This window comes from Melanerpes formicivorus, unplaced genomic scaffold, assembly GCF_026170545.1.
Source record: "Melanerpes formicivorus ecotype bairdi unplaced genomic scaffold, bMelFor1.0.p_v2 SCAF_545, whole genome shotgun sequence".
In the NCBI taxonomy this organism is placed as follows: domain Eukaryota; kingdom Metazoa; phylum Chordata; class Aves; order Piciformes; family Picidae; genus Melanerpes; species Melanerpes formicivorus.
This window is the reverse complement of record NW_027142897.1, coordinates 67669-95103: the sequence shown is the minus strand read 5'-3', so window position 1 is coordinate 95103 and position 27435 is coordinate 67669. Positions and strand designations below refer to the sequence as shown.

Here is a 27435-nt window from a genome sequence, read left to right as displayed (position 1 = left end):
CCTTTCTTAAATAATCCTGAACCTCTTCTGACAAAGGCAACCCAGCATGTGTAACACTTGCTCCATTTGGGTCCGTATAATCTAATCGTACCCTGGCTTGATAAGCTGCCATTTGCTCAGCACGATGCTGATCCAATGCTGTCATAACCATCTTCCACCATTTTCCACACTCCTTTGCTCGTTTTTCATCACCTAAGCCATGCAGCCACAAGTCTTGTCCAGACTTTTTCCACTGCAATCTTTCAAACACCTCATTTGGGTCCTTAAAATATCCTAACTCTTCTGCATAGCTTAACAGCAGCACCAACTCCTTTGTAAAATTTAACTTACACTGTCGCTTTTCTAAAAAGCATATAAATAAATCATACGCTGCCTGCCTATCCATGTCCGTATTTAAACGTTAATACCTGTGCGCACAGTCCTCGTTTAAGCAGTTTCCGGCTCTACAGCGTCTTCGGCTTCAAGGCTGTCTTCCCTTTTCTTGCAGCCTCCCGGTACTGCTATCCCGGGCCGGCCTTCTTCTTGCCTCCCGGCTTACTGCGAATCTCCCAACGTCCCGAAGAACTTCTTAAACCCTAACGTTTGTCTTCATTAGGGTCCCGTGTTCGAGCGCCACTTACTGCAAGAAGGGGGCCGCTTTAACGACCAATTTGATCAGCGGATTCCAACTTTATTGAGCATCAGACACATCTTATATACAGTTTGCTATAATTATGCCCACTTGGCAACATACTATTGGTTGCTCTCTAAAAGGTTACATCATTGTTTTCACAACTCTGTGGAATTCTTCTATCCGGCCTAATTGCTCTCTTCCCCAGATCTCGCCTCCTCCTTATCTTGCTTGCCTCCCATCTCAGGGGCAGCTGGACTTCAGCATACCAAGCAATCAGCACTTTCTCACATCTCCTACTCCGCCACTATATTATCAACAGAGAATTCTTCAGGGCCTGAATTGCACAGGTGTTCCTGGGACCCATGTCCCCTCTTACTCAAGACAAACCCCAACAACACCAGCCCAGCCCCTGCCCTGGACCGAGCCCCAGCCCCACCCCAGCCTCATCCCCAGCCCTGGCCCAGCCCAGCCCCAGCCCAGCCCAGCCCCATCCCCATCCCTGCCCCCAGCCCAGACCCTGCCCCAGCCCAGCCCCAGCCACCGCCCAGCCCCAGCCCTGGACCCAGTCCCAGCCCCAGCCCTCTCCCAGTCCCCGCCCCTGCCCCAGCCCCACCCCTCGCCCCAGCCCGGGCCCCTGCCAAGACCCACTCACGGCCCCATCCCCTGCCCAAGCCCAGCCCTACCCCAGCCCCCACCCTGACCCAGCCCCAGCCCTGCACAGAACCCAGCCCCAGCCCGGCCCCCGCCCTGCCCCAGCCCAGCCCAGCCCTGCCCCGGCCCAGCCCCAGCCCCAGCCCCAGCCCCAGCCCCAGCCAAGCCCCACTCACGGCCCCATCCCCGGCCCCAGCCCAGCGCTGCCCCAGCCCCAGCCCTGCACCGAACCCATCCCCAGCCTGGCCCCAGCCCTGCCCCAGCCCAACCCTGCCCCGGCCCAGCCCCAGCCCAGCCCCAGCCCCAGCCCCAGCCCCAGCCCTAGACCTGCCCCAGCCCAGCCCCAGCCACAGCCCAGCCCCAGCCCTGGATCCAGCCCCAGTCGCAGCCCCAGCCCCAGCCCCAGCCCAGCCCTAGCCCAGCTCCAGCCACAGCCCTGGACCCAGCCCTAGCCCCACCCCCGGACCCATCCCCGGCCCCTGCCCCAGCCGCAGCCCTAGCCCAGCCCTGCCCTCAGCCGCAGCCCCAGTCCCAGCCCCACCCTCGGCCCCAGCCCACCCCTGCCCCAGCCTTGCCCCGGCCCAGCCCCAGCCCCAGTCCAGCTCCTGCCCTGGACCCAGCCCCAGCCCGAGCCCTGCCCCATTCCTGCCCCAGCCCCGGCCCCAGCCCCACCTTGGACCCAGACCCAGTCCCAGCCCTGCCCCAGCCCTGCCCCAGCCTAGCCCCAGCCCCAGCCCCAGCCCTGCCCTGGACCGAGCCTTAGCCCCACCCCAGCCACATCCCCAGCCCAGGCCCAGCCCTGCCCCAGCCCTAGCCCCAGCCCCGGCCCCAGCCCGGGCCCCAGCCAAGCCCCACTCACGGCCCCAACCCCGGCCCCCAGACCAGATCTACCCCAGCCCTGCCCCAGCCTTGCCCCGTCCCAGCCCCAGCCCCAGCCCAGCACCTGCCCTGGACCCAGCCCCAGCCCCAGCCCAGCCCCAGCCCCAGCCCCAGGCCTGCCCCAGCCCAGCCCCAGCCGCAGCCCAGCCGCAGCCCTGGACCCAGCCCCAGTCGCAGCCCCAGCCCCAGCCCAGCCCCAGCCCAGCCCCAGCCCTGGACCCAGCCCCAGTCGCAGCCGCGGCCCCAGCCCAGCCCTAGCCCAGCCCCAGCCCAGCTCCAGCCACTGCCCAGCCACAGCCCTGGACCCAGCCCCAGCCCAGACCCATCCCCAGTCCTGCCCCAGCCAAGGCCCCAGCCCCACCCTGGAACCAGCCCCAGTGCCAGCCCAGCCCCAGCCAGCCCCAGCCCAGCCCCAGCCGCAGCCCCAGTCCAGCCTCTGCCCTGGACCCAGTCCCAGCCCCAGCCCTGCCCCCAGTCCAGCCCCAGCCCCACCCTGGACCTAGCCCAAGCCTCAGCCCTGCCCCAGCCCAAGCCCCAGCCCCAGCCCCAGCCCCAGCCCCATCCGTTCCCCCAGCCCATCCCAACCCCATCCCCATCTCTGCCACCAGCCCAGCCCCAGCCACCGCCCAGCCCCAGGCCCAGCCCCAGCCTAGCCCCAGCCCTCTCCCCAGCCCCAGCCCCAGCCCAGCCCCAGGCCCAGCCCCAGCCTAGCCCCAGCCCCAGCCCAAGGCCCAGCCTCAAGCCTAGTCCTGCCCCAGCCCAAGCCCCAATCCAGCCCCAGCCCTAGCCCTACCTCAGCCCTAGCCCCAGCCCTGTCCGCAGCCCCAGCCCCAGCCCCACCCTCGCCACTAGCCCAGCCCCAGACCCCACCTTGGCCCCAACCCAGCCCCAGTTCCAGCCCTGCCCCAGCCCTGCCCCTGCCCCGGCCCCAGCCCCGGCCCCAGCCCAGCCATAGGCTTGGTTCCAGCCCCAGCCCCAGCCCAGTTCCAGCCCAAGGCCCAGCCTCCAGCCTAGTCCTGCCCTAGCCCCGGCCCCAGCCCCGGCTCCAGCCCTACCCCAGTCCCCGCCCCAGGCCAGTCCTGGTCCCAGCCCAGCCCCAGACCTGCCCCAGCCAAAGCCCCAGCCCCAGCCTTGCCCCAGTCCCAGCCCCAGCCCCAGCCCCACCCTCAGCCCCAGCCCAGCCCCAGCCCTAGCCCAGCCCAGCCCCAGCCACAGCCCAGCCCCAGCCCTGGACCCAGCCCCAGCCCAGCCCCAGCCCCAGCCCCAGCTTCAGCCCCAGCCACACCCCAGTCCTGGTCCCAGTCCAGCCCCAGCCCAGCCCCAGCCCCAGCCTTGCCCCAGTCTCCGCCCCAGCCCTGGCCCTGGCCCCAGCCCAGCCCCAGCCCCAGCCTTGCCCCAGTCCCAGCCCCAGCCCCAGCCCCACCCTCAGCCCTAGCCCAGCCCCAGCCCTGCCCCAGCCCAGCCCCAGCCCCGGCCCCAGCCACCGCCCAGCCCCAGTCCTGGACCCATCCCCAGCCCAGCCCCAGCCCCAGCCCTGCCCCAGCCCCAGTCCTGCCCCAGCCCCGGCCCCAGCCCCATCCCCAGCCCAGCCATAGGCTTGGTTCCAGCCCCAGCCCCAGCCCAGTCCCAGCCCAAGGCCCAGCCTCCAGCCTAGTCCTGCCCTAGCCCCGGCCCCAGCCCCGGCTCCAGCCCTACCCCAGTCCCCGCCCCAGGCCAGTCCTGGTCCCAGCCCAGCCCCAGACCTGCCCCAGCCAAAGCCCCAGCCCCAGCCTTGCCCCAGTCCCAGCCCCAGCCCCAGCCCCACCCTCAGCCCTAGCCCAGCCCTGCCCTCAGCCTCAGCCCTGTCCCAGCCCAGCCACAGCCACAGCCGCAGCCCAGCCCCAGCTCTGGACCCAGCCCCAGCTCTGGACCCAGCCCCAGCCCTGCCCCAGCCACAGTCCTGCCCCAGCCCTGGCCCCAGCCCTAGCCCCAGCCCTGCCCAAGACTTGGTTACAGCCCCAGCCACAGCCCAGTCCCAGCCCAGCCTGAGCCCCGGCCCCAGCCCTTCCCCAGCCCCAGCCCTCGCCCAGCCGTGCCCTCAGCCCCAGCCACAGCCCAGGCCCAGCCGTGGACCCAGCCCCAGCTCAGCCCCAGCACCAGCCCTGCCCCAGCCCAGCCCCAGACACAGCCCCAGCCCTGCCCCAGCCCAGCCCCAGTCCCAGCCCAGCCCCAGCCCTGGACCCAGCCCAGCCCCAGCCCCAGCCCCAGCCCTGAGCAAGCCCAGCCCCAGCCCCAGCCCCAGCCCCAGCCTTGCCCCAGTCCCAGCCCCAGCCTTGCCCCAGTCCCAGCCCCACCACAGTCCTGGTCCCAGTCCAGCCTAGCCCCAGCCCCTGCCCTGCACCCAGCCCAACCCAGCCCCTGCCCTGGACCCAGCCCCAGCCCAACCCAGCCCCTGCCCTGGACCCAGCCCCAGCCCAGCCCCAGCCCCAGCCCTGCCCCAGCCCAGCCCCAGCACTAGCCCCAGCCTAGCCCCTGCCCTGGCTCCAGCCCCAGCCCCAGCCCAGCCCCAGCTTCAGCCCCACCCCCAGCCCTGCGCCAGCCCAGCCCCAGCCCCAGCCCAGCCCCTGCCCTGGACCCAGCCCCAGCCCTAACCCAGCCCCAGCCCAGCCCCAGCCACCGCCCAGCCCCAGCCCTGGACCCCAGCCTCGGGCCCAGCCCTGCCCCAGGACCAGCCCAGACCCCAGCCCAGCCCCAGCCCCAGCCCTAGCCCAGCCCCACCCGCGGCCCCAGCCCAGCCCCAGCCACAGCCACAGCCCAGCTCCAGCCACAGCCCAGCCCCAGCCCTGGACCCAGCCCCAGCCCCAGCCCTGCCCCAGCCCAGCCACAGCCACAGCCCAGCCCCAGCCCCGACCACAGCCCTGGCCCCAGCCACAGCCCAGCCACAGCCCCTTCCCTGCCCCAGCCCAGCCCCAGCCAGCCCCAGCCACCTCCCAGCCCCAGCCCTGTCCCAGCCTCGCGCCCAGCCCTGTCCCAGGCCCAGCTTAGACCCTAGCCCAGCCTCAGCCCTGGCCCCAGCCCTGCCGCAGCCCCAGCCCTGCCCCAACCCAGACTCAGTCCCACCCCTGCCCCCAGCCCCGCACTGAACCCAGACCCAGCTCTGGCCCCAGCCCTGTCCCGAGCCCCGGCCCCAGCCCTGGACCCAGCCCAGCCCCAGCCCTGGACCCAGCCCAGCCCCAGCCCCAGCCCAGCCTCAGCAACGGCCCCAGCCCTGCCCCAGCCCCAGCCCCGTCCCTGCCCCCAGTCCCAGCCCTACCCCATCCCTGCCCCAGCCTCGGGCCCAGCCCTGCCCCAGGCCCAGCCCAGACCCCAGCCCAGCCCCACCCTCATCCCCAGCCCTGTCCCCAGACCCAGCCCTGCCCCAGCCCAGCCCCAGCCCCAGCCCAGCCCCAACCCTGCCCCAGCCCAGCCCCAGCCCTGTCCCCAGCCCCAGCCACAGCCCAGCACCAACGCTGCTCCAGCCCCAGCCCCAGGCACGGCCCCATCCCCAGCCCTTGCCAAACCTTGGTTCCAGCCCAGGCCCCAGCCCTGCCCCAGCCCCAGCCCCAGCCCTGCCCCCAGCCCCAGCCCAGCCCAGCCACAGCCACAGCCCAGCCCCAGCCCTGGACCCAGCCCTGGCTCCTGTCCCAGCCCCGGCCCCAGCCGCTGCCCCAGCCCTGCCCAAACCTTGGTTCCAGCCCGGACTCCAGCACAGCCCCAGCCCTACTCCTAACTCAGCCCTAGCCCCAGCCCTGCCCCAGCTCCGGCCCCAGCCCTGGTCCCAGACTCGGCCCCAGCCCCAGCCCCAGCCCCAGCCCCAGCCCTGCCCAGCCCCAGCCCCAGCCCCAGCCCAGCCCCGGTCCCAGCCCAGCCCCATCCCTGCCCCCAGCCCAGCCCAGCCCCATCCCCATCCTTGCCCCCAGCCCCAGCCCCATCTCTACCCCCAGCCCAGCCCTAGCCTAATCCCCATCCTTGCCCCCAGCCCAACCCTAGCCCAGCCCTCACCCAGCCCCAGCCCCAGCCCCAGCCCTGGCTCCAGCCCTGCCCCAGCCCCAGTCCTGCCCCAGCCCCGGCCCCAGCCCCAGCCCTGCCCCAGCCCTAGTCCTGCCCTAGCCCCGGCCCCAGGCCTGGCTCCAGCCCTACCCCACCCCCAGCCCCTGGCCAGTCCTGGTCCCAGCCCAGCCCCAGCCCTGCCCCAGCCCAGCCCCAGCCCCAGCCTTGCCCCAGTCCCCGCCCCAGCCCAGTCCTGGTCCCAGCCCAGCCCCAGCCCTGCCCCAGCCCTAGCCCAGCCCTACCCTCAGGCCCCAGCTCCGTCCCCAGCCCCGGCCCCAGACTCAGCCCCAGCCCAGCCCCAGCCCTAGCCCAGCCCAGCCCCAGCCACAGCCCAGCCCAAGCCCTGGACCCAGCCCCAGCCCAGCCCCAGCCCCAGCCCCAGCTCCAGCCCCAGCCACACCCCAGTCCTGGTCCCAGTCCAGCCCCAGCCCAGCCCCAGCCCCAGCCTTGCCCCAGTCTCCGCCCCAGCCCAGTCCTGGTCCCAGCCCAGCCCCAGCCCTGCCCCAGCCCTAGCCCAGCCCTACCCTCAGGACCCAGTGTGGTGAAGAGGTTATTAAATTTATGAATATGAAATATGAATTATGAAAAATATTATTTTATTAATTATCAAACTATTAATAACCGACGAATCACCAACTTATATACATGTTCTAGTGCACGTTCGTGAAATACATTCCACAACTGGCTTAGTGTTATGATTATAACGTAATTGAACTATCTATAAACCCTTTCTATATTTATATAACGGAGGGTGCAATTCCGCCGCTTGGCCACTAGATGGAGACTCGGCGGGACGCGGGCGGTTTCTGGCTATGTACAGCAATATTATAATCTTTCTATGCGTCAGCGCTTACTCTGCTAGACGCGGATACTTTGAACTGAGTGCTAGTGGGTGGAAAGCACGTGGACAATATTCAATCCCCTTCAGACAACAGGGATCGGTCCTGGTCGGGGTCGGTCCGTGGGATCGGCCCTCAGAAGTCGGCTCGCACGGCAGGGCGGGACGACGGTGGCCGGTAGGTGGGCTCGAACGACGGAAGCAGGCGAAGCTACGGGGGTCGGCCCAACCACGGCGGTTCTCGGGGCTGATGCAAACAGCCTCAGGGAGAGAATGCGGCTGCGTTAGGCGGCGGATTCTCTTTACCGAGCTTAAAGGAACAATAGGACTCTCGTAGTGGTCCCGGGCCCGGTGCAATACAAGCACGGACAATGTTCTGGTTTTCCCTGGAATTCACAGGGCTCAGAGCGGCACTCGGTATTGATCAAGTCCCTTCTCCCCGGCAACTGGGCAGATCTTACCCGCGGGGGTTGGTCCAGTCCTCTGGTGGCACGATGGGCTCTTCCGATCGGCACGACTGGTTGTAGCAATGCTGAGCTCCTCAGCCTCAGCGAAGGTCCTCCCTCTGGGCTTCTTCAACGATGCAGAGGCTTCCAGTATGCGTGCATGTATAACAGAAGCTAACAACAATAAGCTCAATGGCAAAGGCTGCAGCTCGAGAGTTACTCTCTCGAGCAAGCACAGAGACAAAGTAAATGAGGGGGCAACGTGTTCACCAACTGGGGTGATACTTATAGATTCCTCGAGGCTGGGCTTGACCAATGGGCACTCTCATAAACAACTGGCTTCAGCCTATAGAAAGCGTGAAGCTAGAATTATGCCCATACTTGGTGTAAGCACAAGCGCTGCATGCGCTGGGTGTGTGCAAGCCTGGCTAATGCCTTGGCTTTTGTCTCCCTCCTAGAGGGAGGGGGAACTTGCCCACATGCTGGGACAAGATTCAGTATCGGGGCATAATGTGCCTTCACCACACCCAGCCCCAGCCCCAGCCCCACCCTCAGCCCTAGCCCAGCCCCAGCCCTGCCCCAGCCCAGCCCCAGCCCCGGCCCCAGCCACCGCCCAGCCCCAGTCCTGGACCCATCCCCAGCCCAGCCCCAGCCCCAGCCCTGCCCCAGCCCCAGTCCTGCCCCAGCCCCGGCCCCAGCCCCATCCCCAGCCCAGCCATAGGCTTGGTTCCAGCCCCAGCCCCAGCCCAGTCCCAGCCCAAGGCCCAGCCTCCAGCCTAGTCCTGCCCTAGCCCCGGCCCCAGCCCCGGCTCCAGCCCTACCCCAGTCCCCGCCCCAGGCCAGTCCTGGTCCCAGCCCAGCCCCAGACCTGCCCCAGCCAAAGCCCCAGCCCCAGCCTTGCCCCAGTCCCAGCCCCAGCCCCAGCCCCACCCTCAGCCCTAGCCCAGCCCTGCCCTCAGCCTCAGCCCTGTCCCAGCCCAGCCACAGCCACAGCCGCAGCCCAGCCCCAGCTCTGGACCCAGCCCCAGCTCTGGACCCAGCCCCAGCCCTGCCCCAGCCACAGTCCTGCCCCAGCCCTGGCCCCAGCCCTAGCCCCAGCCCTGCCCAAGACTTGGTTACAGCCCCAGCCACAGCCCAGTCCCAGCCCAGCCTGAGCCCCGGCCCCAGCCCTTCCCCAGCCCCAGCCCTCGCCCAGCCGTGCCCTCAGCCCCAGCCACAGCCCAGGCCCAGCCGTGGACCCAGCCCCAGCTCAGCCCCAGCACCAGCCCTGCCCCAGCCCAGCCCCAGACACAGCCCCAGCCCTGCCCCAGCCCAGCCCCAGTCCCAGCCCAGCCCCAGCCCTGGACCCAGCCCAGCCCCAGCCCCAGCCCCAGCCCTGAGCAAGCCCAGCCCCATCCCCAGCCCCAGCCCCAGCCTTGCCCCAGTCCCAGCCCCAGCCCAGTCCTGGTCCCAGTCCAGCCTAGCCCCAGCCCCTGCCCTGCACCCAGCCCAACCCAGCCCCAGCCCTGGACCCAGCCCCAGCCCAGCCCCAGCCCCAGCCCTGCCCCAGCCCAGCCCCAGCACTAGCCCCAGCCTAGCCCCTGCCCTGGCTCCAGCCCCAGCCCCAGCCCTGCCCCAGCCCAGCCCCAGCCCCAGCCCCAGCCCAGCCCCTGCCCTGGACCCAGCCCCAGCCCTAACCCTGCCCCAGCCCAGCCCCAGCCACCGCCCAGCCCCAGCCCTGGACCCCAGCCTCGGGCCCAGCCCTGCCCCAGGAGCAGCCCAGACCCCAGCCCAGCCCCAGCCCCAGCCCTAGCCCAGCCCCACCCGCGGCCCCAGCCCAGCCCCAGCCACAGCCACAGCCCAGCTCCAGCCACAGCCCAGCCCCAGCCCTGGACCCAGCCCCAGCCCCAGCCCTGCCCCAGCCCAGCCACAGCCACAGCCCAGCCCCAGCCCCGACCACAGCCCTGGCCCCAGCCACAGCCCAGCCCCAGCCCCTTCCCTGCCCCAGCCCAGCCCCAGCCAGCCCCAGCCACCTCCCAGCCCCAGCCCTGTCCCAGCCTCGCGCCCAGCCCTGTCCCAGGCCCAGCTTAGACCCTAGCCCAGCCTCAGCCCTGGCCCCAGCCCTGCCGCAGCCCCAGCCCTGCCCCAACCCAGACTCAGTCCCATCCCTGCCCCCAGCCCCGCACTGAACCCAGACCCAGCTCTGGCCCCAGCCCTGTCCCGAGCCCCGGCCCCAGCCCTGGACCCAGCCCAGCCCCAGCCCTGGACCCAGCCCAGCCCCAGCCCCAGCCCAGCCTCAGCAACGGCCCCAGCCCTGCCCCAGCCCCAGCCCCGTCCCTGCCCCCAGTCCCAGCCCTACCCCATCCCTGCCCCAGCCTCGGGCCCAGCCCTGCCCCAGGCCCAGCCCAGACCCCAGCCCAGCCCCACCCTCATCCCCAGCCCTGTCCCCAGACCCAGCCCTGCCCCAGCCCAGCCCCAGCCCCAGCCCAGCCCCAACCCTGCCCCAGCCCAGCCCCAGCCCTGTCCCCAGCCCCAGCCACAGCCCAGCACCAACGCTGCTCCAGCCCCAGCCCCAGGCACGGCCCCATCCCCAGCCCTTGCCAAACCTTGGTTCCAGCCCAGGCCCCAGCCCTGCCCCAGCCCCAGCCCCAGCCCTGCCCCCAGCCCCAGCCCAGCCCAGCCACAGCCACAGCCCAGCCCCAGCCCTGGACCCAGCCCTGGCTCCTGTCCCAGCCCCGGCCCCAGCCGCTGCCCCAGCCCTGCCCAAACCTTGGTTCCAGCCCGGACTCCAGCACAGCCCCAGCCCTACTCCTAACTCAGCCCTAGCCCCAGCCCTGCCCCAGCTCCGGCCCCAGCCCTGGTCCCAGACTCGGCCCCAGCCCCAGCCCCGGCCCCAGCCCAGCCCCAGCCCCTGCCCTGCCCCAGCCCAGCCCCAGCACTAGCCCCAGCCTAGCCCCTGCCGTGGCTCCAGCCCCAGCCCCAGCCCAGCCTCAGCCCCAGCCCCAGCCCTGCCCCAGCCCCAGCCCCATCCCTGCCCCCAGGCCCAGCCCAGCCCAGCCACAGCCACAGGCCAGCCCCAGCCCTGGACCCAGCCCTGGCTCCTGTCCCAGCCCCGGCCCCAGCCGCTGCCCCAGCCCTGCCCAAACCTTGGTTCCAGCCCAGACTCCAGCACAGCCCCAGCCCTAATCCTAACTCAGCCCTAGCCCCAGCCCTGCCCCAGCTCCATCCCCAGTCCCGGCCCCAGACTCGGCCCCAGCCCAGCCCCAGCCCTAGCCCTGACCCAGTCCCCAGCCCCAGCCCCAGCCCCAGCCCCAGCCCCAGCCCAGCCCAGCCCCATCCCCATCCTTGCCCCCAGCCCCAGCCCCATCTCTACCCCCAGCCCAGCCCTAGCCCAATCCCCATCCTTGCCCCCAGCCCAACCCTAGCCCAGCCCTCACCCAGCCCCAGCCCCAGCCCCAGCCCCGGCTCCAGCCCTGCCCCAGCCCCAGTCCTGCCCCAGCCCCGGCCCCAGCCCCAGCCCTGCCCCAGCCCTAGTCCTGCCCTAGCCCCGGCCCCAGGCCTGGCTCCAGCCCTACCCCACCCCCAGCCCCTGGCCAGTCCTGGTCCCAGCCCAGCCCCAGCCCTGCCCCAGCCCAGCCCCAGCCCCAGCCTTGCCCCAGTCCCCGCCCCAGCCCAGTCCTGGTCCCAGCCCAGCCCCAGCCCTGCCCCAGCCCTAGCCCAGCCCTACCCTCAGGCCCCAGCTCCGTCCCCAGCCCCTGCCCCAGACTCGGCCCCAGCCCAGCCCAGCCCCAGCCCTAGCCCAGCATAGCCCCAGCCACAGCCCAGCCCCAGCCCTGGACCAAGCCCCAGCCCAGCCCCAGCCCCAGCCCTACCCCAGTCCTGGTCCCAGCCCAGCCCCAGGCCTACCCCACCCCCAGCCCCAGCCCAGTCCTGGTCCCAGCCCAGCCCCAGCCCTGCCCCAGCCCTAGCCCAGCCCTACCCTCAGGCCCCAGCTCCATCCCCAGCCACACCCCAGTCCTGGTCCCAGTCCAGCCCCAGACTCAGCCCCAGCCCAGCCCCAGCCCTAGCCCAGCCCAGCCCCAGCCACAGCCCAGCCCCAGCCCTGGACCCAGCCCCAGCCCAGCCCCAGCCACAGCCCAGCCCCAGCCCTGGACCCAGCCCCAGCCCAGCCCCAGCCCCAGCCCCAGCTCCAGCCCCAGCCTCACCCCAGTCCTGGTCCCAGTCCAGCCCCAGCCCAGCCCCAGCCCCAGCCTTGCCCCAGTCTCCGCCCCAGCCCTGGCCCTGGCCCCAGCCCAGCCCCAGCCCCAGCCTTGCCCCAGTCCCAGCCCCAGCCCCAGCCCCACCCTCAGCCCTAGCCCAGCCCCAGCCCTGCCCCAGCCCAGCCCCAGCCCCAGCCCCAGCCCCGGCCCCAGCCACCGCCCAGCCCCAGCCCTGGACCCATCCCCAGCCCAGCCCCAGCCCCCGCCCTGCCCCAGCCCCAGTCCTGCCCCAGCCCCGGCCCCAGCCCCATCCCCAGCCCAGCCATAGGCTTGGTTCCAGCCCCAGCCCCAGCCTCCAGCCTAGTCCTGCCCTAGCCCCGGCCCCAGCCCCGGCTCCAGCCCTACCCCAGTCCCCGCCCCAGGCCAGTCCTGGTCCCAGCCCAGCCCCAGACCTGCCCCAGCCAAAGCCCCAGCCCCAGCCTTGCCCCAGTCCCAGCCCCAGCCCCAGCCCCACCCTCAGCCCCAGCCCAGCCCCAGCCCTAGCCCAGCCCAGCCCCAGCCACAGCCCAGCCCCAGCCCTGGACCCAGCTCTGGACCCAGCCCCAGCCCCAGCTCCAGCCCCAGCCACACCCCAGTCCTGGTCCCAGTCCAGCCCCAGCCCAGCCCCAGCCCCAGCCTTGCCCCAGTCCCAGCCCCAGCCCCAGCCCCACCCTCAGCCCTAGCCCAGCCCCAGCCCTGCCCCAGCCCAGCCCCAGCCCCGGCCCCAGCCACCGCCCAGCCCCAGTCCTGGACCCATCCCCAGCCCAGCCCCAGCCCCAGCCCTGCCCCAGCCCCAGTCCTGCCCCAGCCCCGGCCCCAGCCCCATCCCCAGCCCAGCCATAGGCTTGGTTCCAGCCCCAGCCCCAGCCCAGTCCCAGCCCAAGGCCCAGCCTCCAGCCTAGTCCTGCCCTAGCCCCGGCCCCAGCCCCGGCTCCAGCCCTACCCCAGTCCCCGCCCCAGGCCAGTCCTGGTCCCAGCCCAGCCCCAGACCTGCCCCAGCCAAAGCCCCAGCCCCAGCCTTGCCCCAGTCCCAGCCCCAGCCCCAGCCCCACCCTCAGCCCTAGCCCAGCCCTGCCCTCAGCCTCAGCCCTGTCCCAGCCCAGCCACAGCCACAGCCGCAGCCCAGCCCCAGCTCTGGACCCAGCCCCAGCTCTGGACCCAGCCCCAGCCCTGCCCCAGCCACAGTCCTGCCCCAGCCCTGGCCCCAACCCTAGCCCCAGCCCTGCCCAAGACTTGGTTACAGCCCCAGCCACAGCCCAGTCCCAGCCCAGCCTGAGCCCCGGCCCCAGCCCTTCCCCAGCCCCAGCCCTTCCCCAGCCCCAGCCCTCGCCCAGCCGTGCCCTCAGCCCCAGCCACAGCCCAGGCCCAGCCGTGGACCCAGCCCCAGCTCAGCCCCAGCACCAGCCCTGCCCCAGCCCAGCCCCAGACACAGCCCCAGCCCTGCCCCAGCCCAGCCCCAGTCCCAGCCCAGCCCCAGCCCTGGACCCAGCCCAGCCCCAGCCCCAGCCCCAGCCCTGAGCAAGCCCAGCCCCAGCCCCAGCCCCAGCCCCAGCCTTGCCCCAGTCCCAGCCCCACCCCAGTCCTGGTCCCAGTCCAGCCTAGCCCCAGCCCCTGCCCTGCACCCAGCCCAACCCAGCCCCTGCCCTGGACCCAGCCCCAGCCCAGCCCCAGCCCCAGCCCTGCCCCAGCCCAGCCCCAGCACTAGCCCCAGCCTAGCCCCTGCCCTGGCTCCAGCCCCAGCCCCAGCCCAGGACCCAGCCCAGCCCCAGCCCCAGCCCTGGCCCAAACCCCAGCCCCAACCCTGGCCCTGGCCCCAGCCCCAGCCCAGCCCCAGCCCCGGCCCCAGCCCCAGCCCCAGCCATACATCCAGCACTAGTCCCAGCCTAGCCCCTGCCCTGGCTCCAGCCCCAGCCCCAGCCCAGCCCCAGCCTCAGCCCCAGCCCCAGCCCTGCGCCAGCCCAGCCCCAGCCCCAGCCCAGCCCCTGCCCTGGACCCAGCCCCAGCCCTAACCCAGCCCCAGCCCAGCCCCAGCCACCGCCCAGCCCCAGCCCTGGACCCCAGCCTCGGGCCCAGCCCTGCCCCAGGACCAGCCCAGACCCCAGCCCAGCCCCAGCCCCAGCCCTAGCCCAGCCCCAGCCTCGCGCCCAGCCCTGTCCCAGGCCCAGCCACAGCCCAGCTCCAGCCACAGCCCAGCCCCAGCCCCGACCACAGCCCTGGCCCCAGCCACAGCCCAGCCCCAGCCCCTTCCCTGCCCCAGCCCAGCCCCAGCCACAGCCCAGCCCCAGCCACCTCCCAGCCCCAGCCCTGCCCCAGCCTCGCGCCCAGCCCTGTCCCAGGCCCAGCTTAGACCCTAGCCCAGCCTCAGCCCTGGCCCCAGCCCTGCCGCAGCCCCAGCCCTGCCCCAACCCAGACTCAGTCCCACCCCTGCCCCCAGCCCCGCACTGAACCCAGACCCAGCTCTGGCCCCAGCCCTGTCCCCAGCCCTGGCCCCAGCCCTGGACCCAGCCCAGCCCCAGCCCTGGACCCAGCCCAGCCCCAGCCCCAGCCCAGCCTCAGCAACGGCCCCAGCCCTGCCCCAGCCCCAGCCCCGTCCCTGCCCCCAGTCCCAGCCCTACCCCATCCCTGCCCCAGCCTCGGGCCCAGCCCTGCCCCAGGCCCAGCCCAGACCCCAGCCCAGCCCCACCCTCATCCCCAGCCCTGTCCCCAGACCCAGCCCTGCCCCAGCCCAGCCCCAGCCCCAGCCCAGCCCCAACCCTGCCCCAGCCCAGCCCCAGCCCTGTCCCCAGCCCCAGCCACAGCCCAGCACCAACGCTGTTCCAGCCCCAGCCCCAGGCACGGCCCCATCCCCAGCCCTTGCCAAACCTTGGTTCCAGCCCACGCCCCAGCCCTGCCCCAGCCCCATCCCTGCCCCCAGCCCCAGCCCAGCCCAGCCACAGCCACAGCCCAGCCCCAGCCCTGGACCCAGCCCTGGCTCCTGTCCCAGCCCCGGCCCCAGCCGCTGCCCCAGCCCTGCCCAAACCTTGGTTCCAGCCCGGACTCCAGCACAGCCCCAGCCCTACTCCTAACTCAGCCCTAGCCCCAGCCCTGCCTCAGCTCCGTCCCCAGTCCCCGGCCCCAGACTCGGCCCCAGCCCAGCCCCAGCCCTAGCCCTGACCCAGTCCCCAGCCCCAGCCCCAGCCCCAGCCCTGCCCAGCCCCAGCCCCAGCCCCAGCCCAGCCCCGGTCCCAGCCCAGCCCCATCCCTGCCCCCAGCCCAGCCCAGCCCCATCCCCATCCTTGCCCCCAGCCCCAGCCCCATCTCTACCCCCAGCCCAGCCCTAGCCTAATCCCCATCCTTGCCCCCAGCCCAACCCTAGCCCAGCCCTCACCCAGCCCCAGCCCCAGCCCCAGCCCCGGCTCCAGCCCTGCCCCAGCCCCAGCCCTAGCCCAGCCCTGCCCTCAGCCCAGCCCTAGCTCGGCCACAGCCCTGTCCGCAGCCCCAGCCTCAGCCCCAGCCCCACCCTCGTCCCCAGCCCAGCCCCCGCCCCAGCCCCAGCCCCAGCCCTGCCCAAGACTTGGTTCCAGCCCCAGCCGTGCCCCAGCCCCCGCCCCAGCCCCAGCCCCAGCCCTGCCCAAGACTTGGTTCCAGCCCCAGCCCTGCCCCAGCCCCAGCCCCAGCCTCAGTCCTGCCCCAGCCCTGGCCCCAGCCCAACCCCAGCCCTGCCCCCAACCCAGCCCCAGCCATGACCCCAACCCAGACCTGCCCCCAGCCCCAGCCCAAGGCCCAGCCTCCAGCCTACTCCAGCCCCAGCCCCGGCCCCAGCCTCAGTCCCAGCCCTACCCCAGGCCCCAGCCCCTGCCCCCAGCCCAGCCCCAGCCCTGCGTCAACCCTGCCCCAGCCCTAGTCCCTAGCCCACCCCCAGCAGAGCACCAGCACAGCCGCAGCCCCAGCCCAGCCCCTGCCCTGGACCCAGCCCCAGCCCCACCCCAGCCTCATCCCCAGCCCAGGCCCAGCCCTGCCCCGGCCCCAGCCCCAGCCCCAGCCTAGCCCCAGCCCCAGTCCAGCCCCTGCCCTGGACCCAGTCCCAGCCCCAGCCCAGCCCAAGCCCAGCCCCAGCCACCGCCCAGCCCCAGCCCTGCCCCATCCTAGCCCCAGCCCCAGCCCAGCCCCTGCCGTGGACCCAGCCCCAACCCCACCCCAGCCTCATCCCCAGCCCAGGCCCAGCCCTGCCCCAGCCCAGCCCAGCCCCATCCCCATTCCTGCCCCCAGCCCAGCCCCAGCCCCAGCCCTGCCCAGCCCAGTCCCAGCCACCGCCCAGCCCCACCCCAGCCTCATCCCCATCCCAGGCCCAGCCCTGCCCCGGCCCAGCGCAGCCCCAGCCCCATCCCTGCCCCCAGCCCAGCCCCAGCCCCAGACACCGCCCAGCCCCAGCCCAGCCTCATCCCCAGCCCAGGCCCAGCCCTGCTCCAGCCCAGCCCCATCCCCATCCCTGCCCCCAGCCCAGGCCCAGCCCCAGCCTTGCCCCAGCCCAGCCCCAGCCACCGCCCAGCTGCAGCCCTGGACCCAGCCCCAGCCCCAGCCCTCACCCAGTCCCCGCCCCAGCCCCAGCCCCAGCCCCACCCCCGGCCCCATCCCCATCCCCGGCCCCAGCCCAGCCCTGCCCCAGCCCCAGCCCTGCACCGAACCCAGCCCCAGCCCGGCCCCAGTCCTGCCCCAACCCTGGACACAGCCCCACCCTGGACCCAGACCCAGCCCAGCCCCAGCCCTGGACACAGCCCCTCCCTGGACCCAGTCCCAGCCCAGCCCCAGCCCTGCCCCAGCCTAGCCCCAGCCCCAGTCCAGCCCCTGCCCTGGACCCAGTCCCAGCCCCAGCCCAGCCCCAGCCCAGCCCCAGCCACCGCCCAGCCCCAGCCCTGCCCCATCCTAGCCCCAGCCCCAGCCCAGCCCCTGCCGTGGACCCAGCCCCAACCCCACCCCAGCCTCATCCCCAGCCCAGGCCCAGCCCTGCCCCAGCCCAGCCCAGCCCCATCCCCATTCCTGCCCCCAGCCCAGCCCCAGCCCCAGCCCTGCCCAGCCCAGTCCCAGCCACCGCCCAGCCCCCACCCCAGCCTCATCCCCATCCCAGGCCCAGCCCTGCCCCGGCCCAGCGCAGCCCCAGCCCCATCCCTGCCCCCAGCCCAGCCCCAGCCCCAGACACCGCCCAGCCCCAGCCCAGCCTCATCCCCAGCCCAGGCCCAGCCCTGCTCCAGCCCAGCCCCATCCCCATCCCTGCCCCCAGCCCAGGCCCAGCCCCAGCCTTGCCCCAGCCCAGCCCCAGCCACCGCCCAGCTGCAGCCCTGGACCCAGCCCCAGCCCCAGCCCTCACCCAGTCCCCGCCCCAGCCCCAGCCCCAGCCCCACCCCCGGCCCCATCCCCATCCCCGGCCCCAGCCCAGCCCTGCCCCAGCCCCAGCCCTGCACCGAACCCAGCCCCAGCCCGGCCCCAGTCCTGCCCCAACCCTGGACACAGCCCCACCCTGGACCCAGACCCAGCCCAGCCCCAGCCCTGGACACAGCCCCTCCCTGGACCCAGTCCCAGCCCAGCCCCAGCCCTGCCCCAGCCTAGCCCCAGCCCCAGTCCAGCCCCTGCCCTGGACCCAGTCCCAGCCCCAGCCCAGCCCCAGCCCAGCCCCAGCCACCGCCCAGCCCCAGCCCTGCCCCCAGCCCAGCCTCAGCACCACCCCAGCCTCATCCCCAGCCCAGGCCCAACCCTGCCCCAGCCCAGCCCAGACCCATCCCCATCCCTGCCCCCAGCCCAGACCCAGCCCCAGCCCTGCCCCAGCCCAGCCCCAGCCACCGCCCAGCCCCAGCCCTGGACCCAGCCCCAGCCCCACCCTCTCCCAGCCCTCAGCCCAGTCCCTGCCCCAGCCCCACCCCCGGCCCCAGCCCTAGCCCCAGCCAAGCCCCACTCACGGCCCCATCCCCGGCCCCAGCCCAGCCCTGTCCCAGCCCCTGCCCTGCACCGAACCCAGCCCCAGCTGGCACCAGCCCTGCCTCTGCCCAGCCCTGCCCCGGCCCAGCCCCAGCCCAACCCCAGCCCCAGCCCCAGCCCCAGCCCAGCCCTGTCCTGGCCCAGCCCCAGCCCAGCCCCAGCCCTGCCTGTGGCCGGTTGACGTTGCCCCCTTAAGAAAGGGGATATGGTGGACGGAAGTTGGTAAACAGAAGGAATAGTCTAAACTAATTTCATTTGTAGAGTGGGAGGAAGCACCTTCGGAACTGGGAGTGAACTGGACATTTCCACGACTTTTCTGTCAGTCTTGCTTCCGCCTTTCTACGGTGCAGCAGCTCTGCAGCTATCTCTGTGCTGGGCTTTCTGCCAAGGCCTCGGCCTTGAAATCCAGACACCAGGCCTGTATTAACTCCTTTCCAATTAACACAAACTGCTTCTAACATTTTTTTTCCTCTCTTTTCTTTCTCTTTCTATCCCATTCTGGGGAAAGGGCGGGGAGAGAGGGGAGAGCGGAGGTGGGGAACCCCCTCTGCCTTGAGGGGGGTCACTCTCATTTCTGTGTTACTCTGTTGTATATCTTTGTATATATTGTAGATACTGTATATTTGTAAATATTCCCCTGCAAATCCTACATTGCTTTGTAAATACAGCTCCACTGCTTTGCTAATTCAGCTTGTGAGTTTTTTTTTTCTTTCCCTTCAAGTTTCTTTCCCTTTACCCTACAAGGGGGAAGGGAGGAGGCTTCTTGGCCTTACCCCTTCCAAACCCCACCACACTGCCACAGCCCAGCCCCAGCCCCAGCCCAGCCCCAGCCCTGGATCCAGCCCCAGTCGCAGCCCCAGCCGCAGCCCAGCCCTAACCCAGCCCCAGCCCTGGACCAAGCCCCACCCCTAAGCTGAACCCAGCCACAGCCTGGCCCCAGCCCTGCCCTAGCTCCAACCCTAGCCCTGTCCCCAGCCTCGGCCCGTGCCCCTGCCCCAGTCCCAGTCCTGCCCCATCCCAGCCCCCAGCCCCAGCCCTGCCCTCAGCCCAGCCCCAGACCCAGCCTCGCCCCAGCCCTGTCCCCAGCCCCAGCCCCAGGCCCAGCCCCAGCCCAAGCCCCAGCCCCAGCCCGGCCCCAGTCCTGCCCCGGCCCCGGCCCCAGCCCCACCTTGGACCCAGCCCCAGCCCCAGCCCAGCCCCAGCCCTGCCCCAGCCCAGACCCACCCACACCCTGGACCCAGCCCCAGCCCCAGCCCTGCCCCAGCCCTGCCCCAGCCTAGCCCCAGCCCCAGCCCCAGCCCTGCCCTGGACCCAGCCCCAGCCCCACCCCAGCCTCATCCCCAGCCTAGGCCCAGCCCTGCCCCAGCCCTACCCCAGCCCAGCCCCAGCCCCAGCCCCAGTCCAGCCCCTGCCCTGGACCCAGTCCCAGCCCCAGCCCAGTGTCAAGGTCCGGAGACATTAGATGTCTCGGTCCGGAGACACAGTTCTTTTAAATATTCCCGTGTTGTGAAATTAAAGGCACAAACGAGGCCAAAGTATCAACAGCTAGACTATTTATTAGATAAAGTGGACATAAGAAGGGAGAGGGAGAAAATGGAGAGAGAGAGAGGGAGAGAGAGGGGGAGAAGAGGGAAGGAATTAGAAGGAGAAAGTCAGAAAGAGATTATATTACCAACGGTCAGGGGTGGTGAGAGTCCAAGATGCGTTGCGTTGCCCCGTGATGTTATGGTGCCGTCTTCTCTCTTCCTCCTTGACAGTGTCACTCAGGTCTTTTATACAGTTTTTTAGTCCTCAGGCAGGTGTTGGTATGTCAGGTATTCCAGAGGCAAGGAGATAATCCAGGTATCTGTTCCCCCGGAAATCTTTCTGTGTATTGCTGTGTATGTGGGCAAGATTTTTGGATGGAGGCGAGGGGGGCCTCCGTCCCCCCCCCCTCCATTCAGACAAGTCTTCCCACATTCCTTTACACAGGTGGTGGAAACCATCGTATCACCCTGCCCAAGGTACTTGATGGGCGGAAACCACCCTGTCCAAAAAGCGTGATGGCTGGGTCGTTAGGTCCATTGTTGTAGTCCGACGTTATCATGATGCAATCACAAGCTGATTTGCATCCAGGATTGGTAGACAGGATTCTTTCCAGTGGCTCTGCTATCAGTTTATCTTTGTTGATTTACATTAAGAGAGACAAACTTCTCGTCTTCCACACCACCCCGTCAATCAAAGATAAAAGTGAGAAAGTGGACATGAGAAAGAAAAGAAAGGAAAGGAAAGGAAAGAATTTTTAAACAATTTTTACAATACATTTTGATCGCCTAATGGCACGAATCTGTTTTACATCGTCATTAGTTACAAATTGCATATTAGATACTACATGTTGAATCAAATGTATAAAACAGGGAATAATACAGGGTAAAAGGAGTAACAAGGCCAAAACACATAACAAATAATACAACAATTGTTTCATCCACGGTCCTCCTGGGAGCCAGGAGAGCCAGCTCATATCCCATCCCTCCCAAGTTTGGACAGGGACATGTGTTAGCTTCCTCAGTCCAGATGATATTTTCTTTACTACTTTTCCATTGTCATCAATTTGTAGACAGCAGTTAGAATCATTTAATTTCCCACAGACCCCTCCTTCTTCTGCTAACAAATAATCGAGAACCATCCTATGTTGTAGAATGGCTGTTCGCATCTGTGTAGCTTGATCTGCTAATAAATCTAGGGCACGAGCTGTCTCATTGCTGATTACTTCTAAGAGGGCTTGCAGCCTTATGATACGGTTTAAGTTATAGATTGGTTCTCGAGCACCACTAATCCTTTCATAGGGGTTCCAGGTGGCAGGACCATAATATTCAATAATCCTTTGGGGGGTCCATTCACCCTTTCCCCATTGTTGACCACTACCCCTGGTCAAGTGAGTGGAGATGGACCTCTTCCTTTTTCCCAGGTTATCATATACTTTGATCCCCAGGGCATTTCCTTCTCCACCTGGGAGTAAGAAAAACAATGGGTGGATTAGTCCAACATAGCATATCCCGGTCCAATTCGGTGGTAATTTTTTATAGGCCCGGTGCCCGCATATCCAATAATGGCCTTTCAGTGCAGTAGTTCCATTTTCAAACAGGCCTGTGGGGGTTGTAGGCATCTGGAAATATATAGAATTTGTCATGCCCAATGGATTAGGGAAAAGGACATGGTTCCATCTCCCCTCAGGGTGAGCATGACCCACCATTGTACAATACCAAGCACCCGAATCATTTTTCCACTCACACGATTGGTAGAGGAGTGGACCAAATCTTTCTCTGAAATCATATATACGAGACACATTTTCTCTTGACCAAAACCCCTCAAAGTCCTTAACTCCCCCAGTTTTATTAACCCACATCCACCCAGATGTGTGCCTAAAACTGGGTCTTTTCTTTTGGTTTTGTAATCTCAGATTACGATATGTAAATGTCCATTGACATGTACTTCTACCTACAAAAACACCACCAGGTTGTGTGCAGTTTAGACAATAGATTCCTTGGCCTGGATACTGGACTGGCCATGGGGCTGTATCTTCTTCAGTCCAAAAGGTGTTTTTGTCCACTTCACTAAGGGAGCTTACAAGCCATTTGGGAGCTACTGGAGTCGAAACCCAAGGCCATGCTTCGAATCCCTGCGGCCCACCACACACCCAACAGTTCGTAAGGTTGTACACAGAGGACACTTCTTCTGCCAGCTGCATGAATAGATTGGTTACAAGAAACCCCTCATTAGGGTCTGAGGGGGCAGATGCAGAAATATCAAGGGTTAATGCTCCAAGGGTACACCAAAATAGAGAGACAAACCTCTTGTTCATATCATAGGGAATATCACATAGATAAAGCAGTTTCCCAGAAGGTCATGCAGATGATCAATGCAGATGATCAACAGCTCCACAGGTTCTCTAAGGCAGACCTCGGGTCTTTCACCTAGAAGAAAAAAAAAAAAGAAAACGGACTCGGTCCATTGTAGGGAACCGGTAGATAGTTATTATTAGAAAGATGGAATAATCCACCTTGTATTAATCTTGAATTCTTTTCCATGAGCATCTTTTGCCCTCCAGGTATATTTATTAATTGGAGTTTCGAGTACCAGGGGTATTGTTCCCACAGTGGGGAGTTCAACCAAAACTGGTTGGCCTGGAGAGTATGAGGGAGATTTGGAATGCTCAAGTATGGTTGGTATGATTTCTGGGGCTTTGGGGCAAAAGGCTGTAATTTTTGGGCATCCGTTTACCCCCCAACGGCAATTAACACTGGTCAATGCTTCCCTTAGCCGCTCAGCCCATCCTGGCATATGAGGTTTAAGAAAGCGTTTTAACAGACCGTTGGTTCGTTCCACGATTCCATTTGCTTGTGGGTAATAGGGGGTATGATATACCCAAGTAATTCCTTCCTGGGTTGCCCACTCTTGAACTGTTTTGGCAGTGAAGTGGGAACCATTGTCTGATTGGATGGACTGTGGTTTAGGGAATGTACCAAACCACCCCTTCAGTGCCTTTACTGTGTTTTCCCCAGTTGCTCTGGCAAATGCCTCAGCCGAGACCAATCCTGACACTATTTCTACCCCGACCAACACATATTGCTTCCCTTCTGATTTTCGGAAAGGGCCAATATAGTCCACTTGCCAAGCTTCCCACAGCCCTTTCCCCTCTCTTAGGTGCAGGGGGTCATTTTCCAGAGGGTGTCTTTCCAAACAGGTGCGGCATTGGTCACAAGCAGAGACACAAGTCTTGCACTCTTCTCTGCTAACTGGCCAACCCCTTGCTTGGGCCTCACAATACAGATCTTTTATTCCAGAGTGTTTTCTTTTCACATGCAGCCATTCTAGCAACCGTTCCCAATTTTCTGTTATTTGGGTGTTTTGCAGGGGAGCCAATCTGGCTAGTTCATCTGCTCTGCCATTCCATTGGCTAGCAGAGGAACCATCCTCTTGGTGGGAGGCCACCCATCCCACTGCGAATTTTCCCTTTTTAGCAATGGCCAGAATATCTTGCCATTTCTCCTTCTGCCATACAGATATTCTATTAACTTCCCAGTCATTCTCCTCCCAGAAGAGTATCCATTCAGTACAGCCCTTAAATACAGCATAGGAGTCAGTATAGATGTGGACAGGAGAAGTAGATTCAGCCTCATGCTGAAAAACACTCCAGACTGCAATCAACTCCCCCACTTGAGCACTACCTTCCCCTTCAGTAATTATCTGTTCATTGGTATCCACACTGAGTGCCACAGATCTGTACTTCCAGGTCTTCCCTTCCCGCTTAGAGGAGGCATCTGTGAACCATGCATTCAGTATCTGTCCAGAGAATGTAGGTGCTATTTGTATTACGGAGAATGGTTTGTTAGCCTCCCAGTCTGGACCCATTTCCTCCTGGAAGGTCAACATTTTGGTGGTTCCCTCAGATACTGAAAAGATGTCACAGTAGTGCTCTATCTGGGCATACCATTTCCTCACAGAGGCTCTTTGGGCCACCCCTTCAGGTGGTGGTGTTCCTGCCAGAATTGTCTTAATTACTTTGAATGGGCCTCTAAGCACTATTTGTTGCTGTTTAATGGTCTTCTTAGCTTCCCGCAGGGCTAAACTAACCACAAACAAACCCTTTTCCCACACCGTGTATCTTTTTTCTGCATCCTTAAAACTACGACTGTAAAATGAAATTGGTCTGACAGGGGCTTCTGGACCCTTTTGCCATAAGTGTACTGATAAGCCAGACTTAGCAAATCCCCATTCAATGTGCACAGGGTCAGTAGGGTGAATAGGACCAAGAGCTTGGTGGGCAGTGGCTTCAAATATTAGCAGCTGTAATGCTTCTTCGTGGGGCTCTTCCCACTGCCACTGAACGCCTTTGCGTAACAAATCATATAGGGGTCTTGCAATAATTGAAAAATCAGGAATATGTTTCCTCCAAAACACAAGTAATCCTAGTGCATGTTGCAAATCCTTTTTGGATTCTGGCATTTTGATCTGGTCCAGGGAGGAAAGGGTGTCTGGTGGAATACAGGTCATTCCCCCCTTCCACCAGATTCCCAAAAACTTCACTTCACTTGAGGGCGTCTGTACTTTCTCAGGTGGTATTCTCAGCCCCAAATTTTCTAGATGTGAAATTATATTATCTTGGGTTATTCGTACCCCTTCAATATCTTCTCCTGCTACCAGAATGTCATCAATATATTGGTAAACACTGACCCCTGGCTCTAGTTGGACCTTTTCCAGTTCCTGTGCCAGTGCATGGTGGGCAAAAGTGGGTGAGTGCTTAAATCCCTGTGGGAGACGTGTGAATGTGAATTGTTGACCACCCCATGTAAAAGCAAAGCGGTCTTGGTCCTCAGGTTGCAGCGGGACCATAAAAAACATATCTTTCACATCCACTGTACCCATAATCGAGTGTGCTTTCTCCTGTATTGTAGCTATGAGTTCAGCAATATTTGGCACTGCAGCTGTTAGTGGTTCAGTATTGGCATTAAGCCTGCGGTAATCAATGGTCAGCCTCCATGTCCCATTAGGCTTTTGTACAGGCCAAACTGGGGAATTGAAAGCAGAGTGGGTGGGAACCACAATGCCCTGTTTTTTTAAGTCCTCCAGTACAGGCAATATTCCTTCTTTAGCTCCCAGAGGTATAGGATAAGGTTTGACATTTGTCAGCTTTGAGTGAGGTAGGAGAGGTACGGCTTTCAGCAGCCGAATGCTCATTATGGGAGACCCAAAAGACCATTTTCGCCCTTTGTTGTCTGACCAGGTTTTCCCTTTTAAAACATCAAGCCCTAGGAGGTTAGTTGGAAACTCCCCTACGACCATTGACACCTTAGTGTCCTTATCTTCCCCCGGCAAGCGTAACCGGATGGTTGCTAATGCCTGTGCATGGGTTTGACCCAGAGCATCTGCTACCAGCAATTTTTGTTTGGAGAGCACCACTCCACAATCAGTAGCATCCTTCGTTTTAATAGCTGAAATCTGAGCCCCGGTGTCTACTAAAAATGTAATAGGAATTTGTTTTGTTCCTACAATGCCAGTGATTAGTAAATCGCCCTGGCCATTTTCGGTGAGCTGACGAATATACATCCACCCTTCACCCCTCCGCCCACCACTGGGGGGTGAAGACTTCAGTTTCCCTGAGGCTTTCAGCCTTTATTCTCCTCAGACAGGTCTATTAAGGGGGGTGCAGTGGGCTCAATTTTCTGATTGGGCTCAGGCCAGTTCTTCGCAATCATTTCTAATTGTTTTGTGTTTAGCCCATCTATCACTTCTCTGGGGATATTTTTCTTTAGACCTAAGTTCCACCAATATTGCCGGGTATTTGTGTGTTCCCTGCCCCCTGTTCCAAGCCGGCTGGGGGCACGGTTAAACCCCTGAGGACTTGAGGGTAAGTGGTTCAGTTTTACATGCCTCAAGCCCCTAGGGTCAGTTTTTTTAATTTCTTCAGGGATACTATATTGCCTGGCATAGTCTAATAACTCCCTTCCGACCTCCTCCCACGTCCATGGTTTCAAGTCAGGCTGGCTGCCTCCGTGTGTTAAATTATCTCTTAGAGCGGCCTGCATCCTGGAGGAAATTGGGGTATCAGCTATTTCTTTTTGGAGCTGGATGCCTCTTATTTTAAGCGAGTCAGGGAGGCCCCTAACCAGGGCAGTCATTCTGTTTGCGTCCACCAGGAGAGAAAGAGGGGATTCAAAATGATGTTTTAGTTCCCTTTCATATATCATCTGCAGGCATGCAGCCTTTTGCACATTCTCCATTATCTGATTCATCCCTCCCCGCAGAATTAGGGGTTCACCCCTCTCTTTTGGATCAAACCCCCCTGCCCAATAGGCAGCTCTTTGCGTAAGACTCCAGGGTCCACTTCTGTTTTTTGTAGTTAGAAAAACATTATCACCCCAATAGCCCATGGCTTCAGCTTCTGTTAACAGAATCTGATCACCTCCAGTTTTTGAAACTCGCCAGACATATTCCACCTCAGATTCCCCAGCAGAGCGTGCAAATTCTTTACGAATTTTGGCCAATTCAGTTGAGGAGAAAGGTGTTTCTTTGGTTGTGATAGTGGGGGTAACCTCCCCATCCTCATATAAAACTTCAGTTTTAATGAGAGGTCTGATATGCGCAGCAGCTTCCTTAGCCGCTGTCAATTCTGCCCGAGGATATATGGGGGCAGGATCCGGGTAATCCCCCTCCTGTTTTGCTTCCAATTGAAGTTTAAGATCTGCTACTACATTTTTTAAAGTAGCCACATGGCTTTGTAGTGCGTCTACTAAGCCCTGCAAAGAGGAAATAGTCTTATTTTCTTTCTCATACCATTCCTCTTTCTCTCTCACTGCAGCTGCTAAACAGGCGCCTAACATTGCACAAATAAAAGCTTTCCCTTTTCCGGTTTTTGCCTTGGCTTCCTTTTGCAGAGCCAAAATATGATCAGCCACACTCTGGAAATTATTCCAGTTTTCATAAGCCCAATCAAGACCTTGTATAGATGGGCGGGCCCCGTGAATTTCTAAAAGGTTAAAAAGCCTCTCACACCGGGCCATCTCTTTTGTTTCACAAAGAGTTCCTTAATGGGGCACTAAGTTTCACAGCGGATTCAGATCAAAACACTGTTTGTACCAGCAAAATCTTTCCTGGAAAAACGTACACTTTCAAAAAGGCTTACTCCAAAATAATCTTCTCCAGGAAAAATGCACAATAGATTTCTCAGGAGAGGTCACACACAAGAAAAAAAAACAAAAAACAGCAACCTGGGCTTCTCAAGGAAGTCACACTATTTCCCTGAGAGAACCCACACTTGCAAAAGCTTCTCAGCTTTTGTACCTCAAATCTTATGTTACACCAGGACAACAACCCTGTGATTCTTAGGGAAGAGTCACTCTGTTTCCCTGAGAGAACACACACCAGCAGAAGTTTCTCAACTTTTGCTGCAATACTGGGCTTCTCGGGAAAACCACACTTTACAAATATCACCAACACTGGGTTTCCTAAAAGGGGGTACTGAGAATTCTCGGGGAGGTCACACTATAAAGTCAACAGTTGTACCCCAGATAATCTTCCCCGGGAAAGCACGCACATTTAAAGCAGGGTACAGAGGATTCTCGAGGAGGTCACACTATAAAACCAACAGTTGTACCCCAGATAATCTTCCCCGAGAAAGCACACACATTTAAAGCTTTTGAGAACTCCCACACAGTCTCTCTGAAAATTTCGCTTCGTCCTTCTCTGGCCACTTCCCTCATGGGCGAGTGGAAACGCGAATCTGGACTCCACTCTCGCTTCATACTAAAAGTACGTCTCAGGCACACACACACATTTCGGGGTTCTCAGAAATGCAATAATTTTGCTGTGATACTTTTCACTGCACAGGAATCCTGCCAACTACGCCATTTAAATGTCAAGGTCCGGAGACATTAGATGTCTCGGTCCGGAGACACAGTTCTTTTAAATATTCCCGTGTTGTGAACTGCTATCAGTTTATCTTTGTTGATTTACATTAAGAGAGACAAACTTCTCGTCTTCCACACCCAGCCCCAGCCCAGCCCCAGCCACCGCCCAGCCCCAGCCCTGCCCACAACCCAGCCTCAGCACCACCTCAGCCTCATCCCCAGCCCAGGCCCAGCCCGGCCCCAGCCCAAACCAGACCCATCCCTATCCCTGCCCCCAGCCCAGACCCAGCCCCAGCCCAGCCCCAGCCCCACCCTCGCCACCAGCCCAGCCCCAGCCCCAACCTTGGCCCCAGCCCAGCCCCAGTTCAAGCCCTGCCCCAGCCCTGCC

General features: G+C 64.3%; 1 protein-coding gene across 1 annotated transcript; it reads right to left on the bottom strand.

The window, feature by feature from the left end:
- Positions 1-24806: 24806 nt before the first annotated feature.
- On the bottom strand, positions 24807-26205 carry LOC137460274 (uncharacterized). The gene has a single exon (XM_068170715.1). The coding sequence runs from the start codon at positions 26199-26201 to the stop codon at positions 24807-24809; it is 1395 nt and encodes a 464-aa protein (XP_068026816.1). The 5' UTR covers positions 26202-26205.
- Positions 26206-27435: the final 1230 nt, after the last annotated feature.